This window comes from Lagopus leucura, unplaced genomic scaffold (assembly GCF_019238085.1).
Source record: "Lagopus leucura isolate 7727_CA_CO unplaced genomic scaffold, USGS_WTPT01 Super-Scaffold_100004, whole genome shotgun sequence".
Taxonomy (NCBI): Eukaryota; Metazoa; Chordata; class Aves; order Galliformes; family Phasianidae; genus Lagopus; species Lagopus leucura.
In genome coordinates, this window is record NW_024962264.1 from 14,435,220 (window position 1) to 14,450,899 (window position 15,680).

At 36.7% G+C, this 15,680-nt stretch overlaps 1 protein-coding gene across 4 annotated transcripts in view; it reads right to left on the reverse strand.

Moving 5' to 3' along the window:
- The window catches only part of LOC122179785 (sodium-dependent phosphate transporter 2), a 123,705-nt gene that overhangs the window by 19,977 nt on the left and 88,048 nt on the right, over nucleotides 1–15,680 (reverse strand). For all 4 annotated transcript variants that reach the window (XM_042870887.1, XM_042870884.1, XM_042870885.1 and 1 more), the window contains 2 exons: nucleotides 8,821–8,906; nucleotides 2,856–3,059 (listed from right to left, as the gene is read on the reverse strand). In XM_042870887.1, coding sequence (XP_042726821.1) covers nucleotides 2,856–3,059; nucleotides 8,821–8,906 — 290 coding nt within the window. The remainder of the gene's footprint in view (nucleotides 1–2,855; nucleotides 3,060–8,820; nucleotides 8,907–15,680) is intronic.

The following is a 15,680-nucleotide window of genomic DNA, read 5'->3' on the forward strand; positions in this document are numbered from 1 at the left end:
CCCAGGAAACACAAGCGTCTGTGTGAACTAAGATACTTTAACACCTTCCCTTAATACCTACTTTTCATGTTTACATAACAGTTTATAACAGTAAAACTATCGTGATGAAGGAATACGAACTTCATTTTAAAATACGGTATTATAAAAAAAATAATCATTCAAATGCATAAAGATAATATAATGTTTGGTGATGCAAATAACATATGTTGGTATAAATACTGTATGCTATAATCAGAATACTTTGAGTTAAAACTGTAAAAGACAAGATCAGGCCATCATCATCTGGGACTCACGACACACACACTCACAAACACTGTCTAGGGCTGCTTTCCTGTAGGACTGTTAGATAAAGCTTTCAAGTCTTAGAGATCATTAAATCTATTTTTGGGTGCCAAAGGTTCACAAGTGGAAGAATTAGTAACTAGCCCAAGTTTCCATTGTTTATAAGGATGTGATCTGCATACCATACTCATTTAAGATAAGGGTAGAGAAGCTTAGTGAAGGGTCATTATATTTTTCCATTGTGTAAGATGGCATGAGTATATAATAATTCAGTGCTAATTTGAACCAATGTAAACTAAATTTGGAATAGTACCTCTACATCACTAATGTCACTTACTGTTTACCAAATGAAAATGAAAGAAATCCCCTGAAAAAGTTAGCATTCTTTTTTCAGTGTGTTACAAAAAGGGCTTGGTTATACCAGCAAAGCATATTTCAACATCAGAGACTATTTAGGGCTGCATAACTGCCAAGACTTACCAGGAAACAATTCTTCCATGGTGTGAAAGGAGGACAAGTGCATTACAATCCTTCTTTTACCTCCACTCAACATTCAGGCTTAATCCCATTTCTTGGGGGAAAGTAGAGAAATAATGGGGCAAGAGAACACTGTTCATTTACTCTGAAGTGCAGGAACTGCCGTTAGGCATTTGCATATCTATTTACCCACCAGAGTCAGAGACCTTGAATTACTTTGCTTCTTCTTTTAATATTTCATAGAATTTATGTAAGTAACCAAGAAAACACTGGTCTAAGTCTGTAGCAATTGCCCCATGAATGTCCTGTACATGTAACACAGGACAAACTAAGAGCTTAAGGTAGAAGAGGTATTTGTAACATCTAAGTCAATTTTTATAAAGCATCTTAAACTTAATTAATTGTTAAATTAGTTTTTTCCATTTTTATTATAGGTAAATAACAGAGAATATAAATCCTATGGTACTGCATGTTTTAATGGAAGCAGTCTCATGGTGGAGATAAGAAGATGGAAGGCTACTGAAAATTTGTAAGTGAAATTGACATAAACTAATTTCCAGTGAAAGTACCTACTATGAAAACTTGTAGTCTCTTAAATGAGACCAGAAAGAACTGCAAACCAAAGCTTACAGTGCTAGCATGTAGTTGCCACACATAATGAAGCATGTGGTACCTTAAAAGTATTAGAGTGAAAAAAAAGTGATTTATATTGCAAAGCCAAGTTCTGTAGATTTACAAAGTACTGAATTTACGGTTGCCTCGTAAGTCTTAATTTTACACACTCACTTGCCCATCTTGGGCTTTATGCAAGCCTAGCATCTTTCAAAAGAAAGGACAATGTCATGCTGCATATGTACTAAATGGCTCAATTAAAGTTGCACAAGTAGCCACAGATCTGTCATTGTCTAGCTTTCACGCATTTCACTCTGCATACTGTATTTTTAACGGTATCATGATATGCAGTTTTCTATGGTTCTCCTCCCTAGTCATGTCTCTAGAAAACAAAATTCCATTAGGTATAATTGCAGCACTTTTTTCTCTGTTGTAGATTATCAGAGTAATACATACTCATATTAATTGAAAAAGTATTAAAAAGATAAAGACATTCCAGAGAAGGGATGCAGCACTGCCTGGATCTTAGCATTCATCCCAGGAGGGAAACAAAACTGTTTTATTTTCTGTTCCACACACTGTCACTGTCCTGCTATATGAGACCTTGGAGACTACAAAAAACTGTGCTTCATCCATAGAACAGATAATAAAGGTCACAGGGCCCTGTGCTAAATGTGAGGAGAATTACATAAGGGACAAAGGTCCTTTTCCAAATGACTGGTGCCCCAAGTGCCCTCTTCAGGAGCAGACATTTTCTGATCAGGCAAGGGGCCAAGCTCAGCCCTCCACTCTGTTCTATATCTGCTGAGCATGTGGAGCAGAACATCTGTAGCTATGGCTACATCAGGAACATCTACACAAACTTACAAAAGGTTATACATAGACTGGCAAAATTTTTCTGAGGAACACAAAAGGAAAGAGACGTGAAATTTTATGGGACAAAGAAAGAGTACTTTGGTAGCTGAAAAAACATTGCCCAAGCAAGAATCAACAGTCAGCAGACATGCAAGACTCTTCCGAGGGAAGGCATATTAGCATTTTTAAACAGGAGGGGACTGTTTAGAAAGATTATGTATGGGGACTGCCAATAGCTCCTGCTGAGGAAAAGGCTTTTTTGATTAGACAGATTTCATACATCCAGTTTGAGTTGTGTATTGAAAATGTCACAGTGAGCATTTGAGAAAATAATGTAATTCTGAATTTGCCTCTGCTTTCTCTGTTAACACCTGGACTGTTCTCTCTATCAAGACAATCAGTGGTGTTGAAGTAATTTTAAGCCCAATTAGAGTTTGTCTGCAGTGATGCTGGCATTTTTCCCCCCCCCTGAAATTTCAGGCTTTATTTCTGTCAAAACAGACATTTGGCAGACTACTCATTACTGAAATAAACCAGCAAGATTTTATTTCTTTCAGTATCAAAAGGCATAGCATGCGTTGCCGTCAGTTTTTACCCTTCCTCTTCACTTTTCTTAGTTAGCCACATACCTCATCCGTAGATGTTTCAGAGTCCAGTTTCAGTGAGAGGAACATAACAATATGAGGAACGCTCTGTACAGCCTGCTGAAGGTCCATGCTGTCTCCCCCCCACAAAAGCCGGAGCAGGTTGTTCATACTTGACTGTTCCTGCTTATACCTTTGCTGAGAGGCTCCTTCAGGTTCAAATGCCAATGTCTCAAATGTGAGTTTTACCTATTAAAACAATTAATTACTGTGAAAACGATGATGCATTTACAATTACATTCTAACGTCAGGTAAGAGGGATGTAGTTTGAGACATTTAAGAGATGCTTTCATAGCTTATGAAGGGGCAAACTTTCACGTGGCACAATGCTAAATTTTTGTAAGCATCTGTAGAAGATGAAAGCATTCAAGAACTGCTGCTGTTTAAGGAAAAACAGTTATATGCTCAGTGTTCCGTAACCATTTATTATTAACTACAAAGCCAGCTATTATATGCTCTGTGAGCCATGTAAGTAAGCATGTGGTTTGGTGTGTTTTCATTCTCAATTTTTATGGTTTTGAGAATGGAAAGAACGTACTTACTGTTCTGAGTTTGTTTGAACACAAAACGTATTACCACCATTTTTAAACATACACTACATTTGAGTCTAAATATTAGCACTTCCATACATATGTATCCTCAAGGCTCCTTCATGGATGTTTCATTGCTGTTTTGAGCACGCTGGCAGGTACAATTGAACAGGAAAATAAATTTTTGCTGGACAGCAAAGCTAAGTAGGCACAGTCTCAGTTCCTCATTTCATATGAGATTGTTTGTCTGCATCAAAATAACCTTAAAATGTTTGTTGACTTGGCAGATCTGAAACACAGTGTAGCACAGCAAATCCCACTTCTATTAGTGACGACTTAGTGCAACGATTAGTGCAAATTAAAGTTTTTGGTTTTTTTTTTCCAGTTGCAATACATCCAAAAAGCCTCAGTAGAGGCAGCTTATACATTTAAATATAGATACTTTTATATTTTCATAATTGTCTGTATGTGCATGCACAAGCCTTGAGAGGAGTGCCAGCAAGAAATTGCAATGCTTTAAAATACTCACTGCCTGTCCAACTAGATCTGAGAGACATGCCATCATCATCTCTTCTAGCTACACCACTTGTGTCACGTGCTGCCTTCTCCCCATCCCACTCTATTCCCTCCCAACACTACTCATTAATCTTTTCCTCGCCTATTTTGGCTGCTGTCAGCTTTTTATTCCCATCCTTTCTCTTCCCATTCTTTGGAATGGCACTGCACTCCATCATGCTCTCCTGTCATTTGCCACCCCCTTTTTTTTTTTCCTGACAACAACTCATCCCGCACTCTTTCCTCATCATTTCAGTTTCAATTCAATGAACTATGTATTAAAAGCACTCAAGGAGTACTGGCATCCAGCTAAGCAGCAGCAGCATTTTATGACCTAGTAACTCGATCGTTCACAGTTGTAGTGTTTCCTTCTGCAGCATTCTGTGACTCAGTTCTCTTTCTACGTCAATCCATCTGCATGTATTTCAGAGGATTTTCTTCATACCCTGCTTAACTTCTTGCAGATTTCCTCAAGACTCAAGAGTTCTTTCTCTTAACTTCTACTACATCTTGTCTGTGGAAACTTACTCACAACACTTAGGCTACAGTTCCTACACTAACGATGCACAGATGTAATTCTTGCTGCAGTCTATCTTTTAGCCTCTTGAACTAAAAAAAATCTCTGTCTGTCTTGTCTTAGAGACATAACCATCTGGCTCTTCAAGCAAGAGCTCAAATGAATTGGGCCAAACAAAACTGTAACTCTCCTTCCTCCTGCAGCCTCCATGCTGGCTCCCACATGGCTGCACGCAATGCCACGCCAGTCAGACGAGCAGTCACTACATTATGAGAAAGGTCTCTCACCATAATTTGGCTTCCTGTTCCCTTCCAAGTTTACCAGATTCTATACAGCAACTCTCATCCAAGTTCTACTATACAATTAGCCTTTTAAAAATTGCTGTGAAAAAGATCATGTAGGCTAGAAAATGCTGTAACAGAATGTAACCAAGAGACTACATTTCTACAAGAAAGCTCTGTCCTGAACAGTACACCAAGATCTGATTAAATAGGTGACAAATGAAGAACTCTCCCGTGAATACTGAGTATAAAATCTTTCACTGTCTGACTCCAGTTCTCTTAAGAAAATCTAGTCAATATACAGCAGAAAACGGGAAAAAAAAATGTTATTTCAAAATGGAGAATTAGAAAAAGCACAGAAAATATTGATATTCCACTCCATATATATACAACATGTATATATTCTCAATACTTACAAGAGTTCTCAAAAAAAAATTGTCTAACTGCAAGAAGATGCTGGTAAAGATGACAATAATGAGGTACACAGATAAGGATTTTTCAGCTTAGGAAAAAAGAGACAGAAGTTAAACATGACAGAGCTCTCCAAAAATCACAGAATGATAAGAAGAATAAGAAGATACAGACAGCTGTTATTCCTGACACCGGAACCTGTAGGCATTAAAAGCACTTACTAGGAAGCAGCTTGAAAGCCAGCAGAAAGGAACAGAATATAAAAATCAGTTAAGTAAAATCACTGCTATAGGATGCTGTGGAAGTCAAAGGAATTTTAAGAAGTAAATTAAAATAAGTTAGAAACTAGTATGTGATCCAGCAAGTCCCTAAGCTGTTACTAGGACTGTGGGAACCCAGAAAAATATCATGCCAGAATCCTTCTATACTTGACTTTTTTGTTAATATTTTTTATCTAAACATTTTTCAGTGTCAATACATTGAAAAATATTCCTGTTACACTTATGGTCTATCCCAGAAAGGCATGCTCTATGTTCATCTGCACGAAAGCCATACACTCAAGAATATGGATTTTATTACAGGCAGAACTGGTAGCAATGCCTGCCTTTCAAGATCGCCTGCCATTTCCTGTTTAAGACTGTGTTTTCCATGTGCTTATGATTTGCCAAACCATAATTTAAAAATTCAGGCTGAGATTTTTGATTCTGACTATCTGCCTCAGGCTGAATATTTTTGGAAAGTTTAGAAAGTACTGCAACTTCTAAGATATGGTTAAAGAAAAGTATATTCTTCTATGCATATCTCCTTCCTATTCAGTCTCTCCTCAGTCTTGTGCTGCTAAACATCTCAGAGGATCTGCTGCTTCCAAGCTTATCCTCAAAGAATAAGTGGCTCCAGAGACAAGCATCTCAAGCATCACCGCTACCTGTCACAAACAGCACACAATATCATTTTAATTCTTGCATACTAAAGAGCAATAATAGCAAAGTTAGAGAATTGCCTTTTTGGATCTTTAAATCACAAGAATAACCACATTATTGTGAGCAATATTTAGCTTCTCTGAAGTTTACCAGCTTCTGTAGGACATTTGTCTCTAAAGCTCACCAAAAATGAAGGTACATTACCTTTTGGATATTTACAAATTACCTGCTTAGAAGAGATCACAGACTGATACAAGGGGGGGGTTGTTTTGTTTTGTTGTTGTGTTATCTCAGTGACTCAGGTAAACTGTCACCTATGTGTATTTAGTCATTTCATCAGATGCACAGAAGTACCATGAACTGAGCTATATTAAAACAAATCACTGAACTTATTCAAGTCTGCCTCAAAACAGATTCCCATTTTCTTTTTTGAATACATTTAAAAAATGAGAAGTAATATCAAGTTCTGTGAATGTTCATGAGTAAAGTTATAGAAGAAAGAGAACACATAAGCAGTGATCAACATCAAATTAAGTAGCAGCTATTTTGATTTCAGAAATGTAAAATTGTACAGATCACAGAACATAGCTCTATTATCTTGTCTCAATCATTGATGGAGGGGCACGCTTTGGCCAGTCACATTCAATGAGTGCTGAAGAATATTGAAATGAGTTAACTCGAACTGAGACTTTATCTGACTAAGAGACACACAAGAACCCAAACAGAAAAAGCTCTGATGTGGGAGCACGGGAAATAGGAAATAGCAATCTGCTCTTACAGATTGCTCTTGCTTTGTAAGTGCCTTGTTCTTGCCCCTACATGCCGAAAAGCGAGTTTGACAAATCTCAGATAATACAAACAAAATTTGGGAAAGGTAACACAATAATGAGAGATGTTAAGCCAACTGTTGCATCTGAAAGCAGTTAGGTAAGTCATTTTTTATATTACTTGCAGTAATTTTTACAGTGAACCCAGAAGAGCAGTGACTCAGCTTTTTATTTAATTAATTCATAATGATGTTAAGACTGCTTTAAATTGCATCTTTTTAAAATGTACGCAATGTCCAATGAATGAGAAATCATTTTGTGCAATGTGTGATGAATGTGAAGTTATTAACAGTTTTGCTTGTGTAACAGCTATCTTTATACACTACATCCTAGAAACAACAACTCTCTGCTTCTTCAGCAGCATGAGCACAGAGCTCTACACTGCAAAAAAAAAAATAGAACTACGTATTTAAGTTCTCCGCTTGTCTATTTCAGCAATCACTCTTTTGGCTTGACTAAAATTACACAGTAAAAAAGGAATAATTGCACTTTAATAGAAGGTTTTGGAAAGCCAACATGACAAATACTTCTATGGTTGAAGTAATCACTGTCCACTGGATAAATTTACTGACAACATAAATGTTAACGTTGCATTAAAAATCACTACTATGCAAAGGGTTGCACTGCATTTAAGCAACAAATGTATAAGTACACTCTAATCTAACAAAGATACAATTAAGGAAAGGATATCATCTCTGTTTTTCTAATCATTCTATATTTAATAATAGCTACATCAACTCCTTATTTGGTCTAAGACAGGCAAGACAAGGTTTTTCTGCAATGGAACTCTGCCAATACCTGACCACAACTCTGGTAGCTTAGGCAAGCTTCATACTGTTGAGTATCTTGGAAAGCTTCCTAAACTGACATTGCAGTACTCAGTCTTACTGCAAGTGCAGATGCAGTTCTACAGGCACTTGCACCAAGTTGTGAACAGAAGCATGTTTGACAAAAACAAAAACTTCCACTTTTTTTTTTTTTTTTTTTTTTTAAATCTCTGGACAGTAAAACATTTTTATTTTCACCTCTCATATTCAACCTGGAATAAAACTACCAGGGACTACAGGCACAGATAACATAAGATACATGATCGTTTTAACCTCCCCTGTCTTGTACCAAGTTACAACTTTTACCTTGTCTTCTTGTCCACCAGGATGTGGAAAACACTTAATTTTATGGTACTAACATTGTAGGTAATTTGCACTCACTGTTGTAATTCTTTATTATTTAATTCCTTATTATAGTTCCAAAATTATTGCTCAATTAGAAGACAACTGTAGTTGCATTCTGTAAGAAAATGCATTATTTATCCATTTTATTTGTTTAATATCCATTTTAATCACTATTCAGTATTGAAAGATCTTAAAAACATTTAAGGTAAAGGCTTTTAAACACTATTTTTCTATTTAAATGCAAAAACTATCAATATCTCCATTTAAATCCTCTTAAATATCTTTAATAGCATTACATGTTAAATCAGGATTTGTGATCCTTTTATACTGATGAATCATTTCATCTCAGTATTTATACAGCAATTATTATTTTAAGAACAACATAATCAAATTTAAAATGCCAAGCATACGTTCTTTTATACTCCATTCTTTGGCTCTACCATACTTATTTCCAAGGGAGAACAAAATAGCACTGTATCCATTCACTGCCACTCCAGATGACAGTTATTTGCAAGCTATTCATCAGTAGCTTGCTTCATACATTCTACTGTCAGACTGCACATCTCACTGAATTAAGTAAAAAACTAGAACTTCCTCATCTGAGAGAAAGATCACCTAGATTACTTTTCTGAAGGAAAAAAAAGACTATACATTGTATTTGTTTGGTTTTTTGTTTTGTTTTGTTTTTGTTTGTTGGTTTTTTACAAAGAACATTAGGAGTAAATGTTCAACTGTACCTGCATAGGACCTGGAATGCAAGACAAAACTCTTTCTATGTTTTCAGAATTCACATCAACATCATTTACAGCAACTAGAGCATCTCCTGGAGATAAAAGAGATAAAAGCATAAATTAGAGGCTATTACAGCACAGTACAAAGCCAAACAATGTTGTTTTAAAACTGAATATGGCATCCAATTAAAAATGACTTAACTGCATGTAAGTAGATGACATCTACTTGCAACATCTATTACACTTAGAAACAGCAGGCTGTTACTTGAATGCTCTCAAGTCCTTACTGCCATGCTTGTGCTGCTTTACAAAAATAACCAGCAAAGCCTTTTCCATCCATCCAGGTTTCAGTCCATCCTATTGATTCATTCCTCCTATATGCACTTGACAAGTTCCACGCCATTATTTACAGAAGAGGTTTCCAGCATCAGCTGAAGGAAAACCTCACCATCCCTTCCCCTTTTCTCTTTGAAGTAGTGCTGGCATTTCCCATGAACTTCAATAACAGCTTAGTTCAGTAAACAGGCAGAAAATCATCCACTCCCCATGTAGATAATTTTTGAATCCTAGATGCTCTAAATGAGTTCTTGAGTTAGCAGAAAGAAAAAGGACTGCATAGACAGTATGCGATACTTCAGCCACTGTCACATTGCAGTGGTGAGCAGTTAGTTTGGCAGATCATCTTGTGAAATGTTATTGATCTTCTTCAGAATCAGAGCTCCTTCATTTCATACCTACACCTCCTTGGTCTCCTAAGGCACACCACAATTTAGTGCTCTCCCTTCTTTCCCACACCTTGCCCCATTCTGAGGCTTCTTAGCCTTCTCCATATTTTTATCTCCAGTTCTTCCTGCCTAATGACACTTTGCATTTCACAGAATCACAGAATTGTAGGGGTTGGAAGGGACCTCCAGAGATCATCGAGTCCAACCCCCCTGCCAAAGCAGGTTCCCTACACCAGGTCGCACAGGTAGGCATCCAGGCAGGTCTTGAATTTACTAAAATTTTACTAAAATCAAGCTCTTTTTCCATTACTAAAAATAGAATTGCAAAACAGGATCCCACAGAAAGTCTTGAACTGCAGATGGAAAGGGATTGAAAAATTAAAGGCACATATGAAAAGCAAATAGAACTGAATTAAAGCTTACAAACTTAAAATCCATGCTCAACTGTAAGGTACAAAAATCAAAGTAGAATTTCTACTCACAGCAAGGGAAAATATTTTAGAGGTATTAACAATTTATAACAACTTCTGCCTTATTCCCCTCAAACAGATAGAGGGTTTAACAATGGAGAGTCCAAGAAAGACAAGAGAAATCGGTGAAAAAAAAATTGTTACTGCTCCTTTGGAGGACTTCTTTTTTCATCACTCACAAATACAAGTTGCTCCTGTACTAATCTGAAGCACTGTTTAAACAAAAAATTGTTTGTATTCTTTTTGTTCTGTTAGGGAAATTATGATAGGGAAATTCTACAATAAAGACAAAGTGTGGGCATCTGATCTTCTGCTCCACGATGGCGTTCAAACCAACTGCATATGCTTACTGAAGATATACGCACCTTAGCACTTAAAAGGAATGTTTTTGGACCACATCTGGTGGGATAGAATACACAAATCCACTTTGAAAGAAAATCCATCAGTATTTACACGCTTTAGACTCAAAGTGTTCCATTTATTTGACATCTAATGTATATCTGTAAAACTTTCATTGGAGAGATAAATATTTATTCCATTCAATTTGTAAAAATGTAATCATGTACCATAAATGGAACAGCTTTCCAGAAGACACTGCCAAAGCAGTCCCATAAGGCTACCTTCATTTTGCCAGAAAATGCAGTATCACTATGGAAGAACTGCAAATTGACATTGACTAAGAAAAACTCCACCCATCAGTACTGACTTTTCAGAGCAGAGATGGTGGGGCTCTTGGCCTTTTCACCAAGCAGAACAGAATTCAATGAACAGAGACTATTAAGTAACAGTGAAAGGCACTACTAGCTCAATAGCAAGTATGTAAAACTATGAACATGGAGCACATTAAAGCAGAACACAGCCACAAGATCTACTCAGGGTGGTAATTAATGACAGTAGAAGTTTATATATGCAAGTATTCCTTTGTTAATACTGCTTCCAACATTTTCTTTAAGAAACGTTTCTTTCCCTTTAAAGGCGTGAACAACTTAAAAGTGAGAGTGACTCAGGTTCTTAGATGTTAAATCCATCAAAAACTGTGTGCGAAATACAAAATTCAACGCCACTCATATTTTATCAATTTACATTAAATAAACTAAAAAAAAACGTAATTAGCAGTTTCTTAAACTTGGTAGTTTTCAGAGTTACGTCAATTTCCACAGACTAAAATGTAGCTGAATGACACACAGAAAGACATTTTGCAAGAACAGTTGTACAGGTGGCACTGCAAGTACATTTTTCAATCATTCTTGTGCTCTACAAAGTAAGTAAAAAAAAAAAACCTAAAAAGCACAATTGGCTTTTCTTAAGTACGCAGACTAAACTGAATGTTTCTGGTTTTGCTGAAGTAGACATTACAAGAGCACATGTTTCTACGAAATATTCTTTTGAAACTTTTTATAGAGAAACATAAAACTTTTTTCAGCTTTTTCATTAATACAGTTGCAAATTCAAATAATACTGCATAATAATATACTATGTAGAATAGCACTTGACCTGCTCTTATTGGCTTGCATTCTATAAGTCCCTCAGCTCGTTTTTGTCTGGCTTGAAAGACATGAGATGAAGAACATTAGGACAAGGTCTCATTTCCATTTTTAGAGAGATTTTGAGCAACTGCACTTGGCAAATTTTTTTTTTTCTTCTGACAGATCCAGGATATCAAACTTAGAGTCAATAAAAATATAGAAAAACATATCCTTCTCTTAAAGGAACACAGTAAGCTATTCACGTGCGTTCAATAAGAATGAATAATCAAGTTTTGAGTTCTATCATTTACTGCAAAAACTTGCTCCTAGTCCACAAACTATTAGATGTCCATATACATTCTCCACACAGTGCCAAAGAGAACCAAGAACTAAAGTGATGTAACTGACACAAAAGACAGTCGAGAATTTGTTCCTGTTTTCTTCATTCAGCCTTTTCAGTTTTATCTCAGTAGAAAACACTTCTCACCCACTGTTACCTAAGAACGTGTATTGATCTCAAACATGTGGCATGAAAGTGATTGATAGTTTTTTTCCCCATTTAAAGAAGATGAAGTTGAGTAAAGTCTCGGAACTGCTGGCATCACTAAGATATTTCTCTCAGGACAGATTGTCACTTTGTCCCATGAGGCACAGGTTTATTACCTTTGTTAAATATTGGTTCCACACAACTAAACCTGCACACCCCACTTCTAGAAGCAGAACTCTGCATTAGGCCAGAGGGTACTGGCTGATGAGTGAATGCCACTTCCATGCTGTGATGGCAAACGAACATTTTAATCTGAATTAAAAATCAGAGCCATGCCGTTCACATGGGAGAGGAATGAGACTTTTTTAATTTCATGCAATTTCCTCTGTTCTTAGTAATGGCTCAGTAAAAGTACTTATAAATACTCACACACTCCCTTCCAAAAAAGGCAAAGCATGGAACATATTTTACTGAAGAAAGCCAGATCAATTACTTGTTTTATGTGTTAGCAAGCTGCTTCGACCCAAACCAATGCTGTTATGCCTCAAGAGGAGATTAAAAGAACATAAACGACATCCCCAACTCCACAGTGAGAGCACAGCAAGGCTTACGCAAGCTCTGTATTTCTATCTTGTATGCTTAACATCTCTACATTGGAGAGACTTTTCAACAATACACCATATATGGCAATTTCCCATGGAAAATCTCAAACTCTTACAGCATTGTGGTCCTTTCAAGAACATTTTTCTGACAGAACTCTTAGCTCGTAGCAAATGACAAAAAGCAACAACAACCACCAATATTATTTACCTTAACTGTCAGAAGATGACTGCAAGCTGCTTACGTAAAAGGATTATTGTTTTAAACAACCAGTTCATGCTGCACTCTGCTTTCCAGCAACAACTGCCTGTCTTACCAATCTGTGATCAATTGCTGAATAACAATATTGTGCACAGGATTTGAGCTTTGGACCTCCAACAATGATTATCTGTGTTTTTACTATTCAAATGAAAGGAGAAAAGATTACTACTTGAACATTTCTTCATTCAGAGGAAATCAATAACCCTCCCACATAACACCAAGAGAATTAATAAAAGCCCACAGAAAACCTTTTGCCAATAAGGGGGTTTGGATCTGCACTTTTCAACTGATGCCTGCAACAGTAGCCTGCACCTTCTACACAGTTGCTCAGAATTGGATTATTACAGTCCACGTTTACTAACTTTCAGAAATAATCCCTCTCCCTAGGTAGTTCTTACAACTTTTTAACAGCTGAACCCACTGATCAGATGGGAGAATTTATGCATAGCATTCAGATGCTCAGTGACAAGTGCAATAATTATGAAAAATGATTTCAGAGAGGGTAAGGTGAAAGAGCTTTTCTGCATTTTCAGTGTCACTGGAATTACTTTTCCATTTATACCACAGTAAAGATGGTCATCAGCAGCAGTTACAGACAGTATCCCCTGCTGCGAATTGGATAAGTTTCAGTTTGGAGGGGAAAGGAAATCAAATTATACTGGCATTTCCTATTATAACCCTTATTTCCCTGGATCTAACAGTGAGTATTCGGTGGAGCTTTCTGTCTTTGAAGATGCATTCAAATATTTAACTATAAAGTTTTACATAGCAGAGCAGGCTTTGCATATTTTTATTAATAAACTCATATAAGAGAAATTATTCAAAAAAAAAAAAAACAAAAAACCAAAAAACCCTTAAGGTACATGAGATAAAGACAACTGTATCTCTTAACCCAAATGGAAGTGACAGCAAGAATTTTAAAAGCAGTGAGGATTTTTTTATTTGACAACTTAAGACTGATGGATTTTTAAATGCAAAAAAAACCCAACAACATTAAAAAGAACTGAAAAACAACAGAGTCCCATCTTTTTACAGAGGTAAAGCAGCAGTTTCTTAGCTTACAAAACTTATGTTTATGTCATACGGTCAGTGGCTGCATTCTGCTTGGTTGATAAAATATAGCAACAAGAATTATGACTTCCATGCCCACATTAAAAAAAGTAAAGTACACTCCACAAATAATAAACAGATGTTTTATTTTTTCATGTTTGGTGCTGTAAGGGATACATGTATCAGAATCAATTGAAGAAGTTATCAGAGGAAAGTGATTATTTACTGGGAAAAAAGCAGTTATTTTTATTCAAAATATTGAAGTAATAACAGCTTTTTAACTGGTCATTCAAAGTAGAAAATCAGCCTCCCTCATGACTTAGCAGCCACTTCAGTGGCAACCATACTTACTGCTGACAAATAACTAAGTTGCTAAGGAAAATACAAAGTAACCAGTAACTCCGTTATTATTTACCATATCACAAACACAAATCGTGAGGTGGAAAAAACCATAAAAATCTAGAGTGCTCAAATTTTAAGACCAGAGAGACAGACTGTGCTACTGGGCAGCCCTGCCACGATGTGGGGAGCTGGGTGCTGCAGCAGTGAGCTGTGTGGAAAGCCATGAACCACCTCCTGCCACTCAGCGGAGCAACTCACAGCACATCTAGCCCAGCTAGGGCAGCCAGTGGCACTTCTGCCCAAGTATTTAAGAGTGCAGCAGCCACTATAGGAAGGGCTGGGGCCCACAGAGGTTCTCACTCCTTGAAAGCTTAAGGCCTGTGGAAGCGTTATGATGCGGCAAAGTAAAACAAGAAGCAAGGGGTGGCAGAAGGAAGGCATCGCCCGTACGATCCCAGCCTCCTGCCCCATTCATTACCTTCCTGAAGAGATGGAGATGTGCAGTTAGCATATGGTAGGAACAGGGGGGCTGAGATGAGGAAGAGGGAGAGGAGAGGTGTTTGAGCACAAAGGAGGTAGGCAAAATGCACTTGCTAAATTGTTATTAGTTTTCTGTTCTGTTTCTGTCTTCTCAATACTGGAATGACTTCAAGTTTTACGTTGATTGACAACAGATCAAATTCAGGAACAATATGCTGAGACAGAAATGCCTGCAACAGCCACTGCAAGCTGGTCACCAGGAAACCCACTGCTTTAAAGCATGGCTTTTAAGAGGGAAAATATACTTGGCATTCACTTAAAAACAAAGAGCAAAGAAACAAAAATACTGATACAGAAATGGTCTGTATCACTCACTGCAGGTCATTAAAATATTAATTTAAAAAAAAAAAAAAATCATGAACAGATTAACACCTATGCATATGAAGGTCAAAGAAGATGAACAAAGTTCCAGTCAGTCAGCATCATGCCATACTGATCAGGTTTTAGACTGACCACAGAAATATATTTTACTGTGTTTGTCCACAATTCTGAATAGAATTCCTAAAACTCAGAAGCAAAGTTGTATTGACTTTTTTTCCTCAAATTTCTGTGCAACTTCAGCTCCTGTAAGGCCCTCCACTGAACTACATGGAAACTACAGTTTCTAAGTCAGGCTTTGGGTATATAATGTAACCCTCATCGTCCAAAGTCCAATACAGAGACAGTAAGCCAAGCAGTTTTTCTGAGAGAATCAAAATTATTTTTACTGTATATCTTTATGCTGACAGCACTGAAATCTAAACACCTAATTTATGCAAAGCTCTGTTTCTAGACACCACATAAAAATTTGAGAGTACTCAGTGTTCACTGTAGATGTGTAATTTTCATATAAAAATACTTGCAAATTATATATTTTATACTGTTGGCACAGAATACAGCTCATTTTCCCAACTGAAAGCTGGATAACTGTAACATGCTTGAAAAT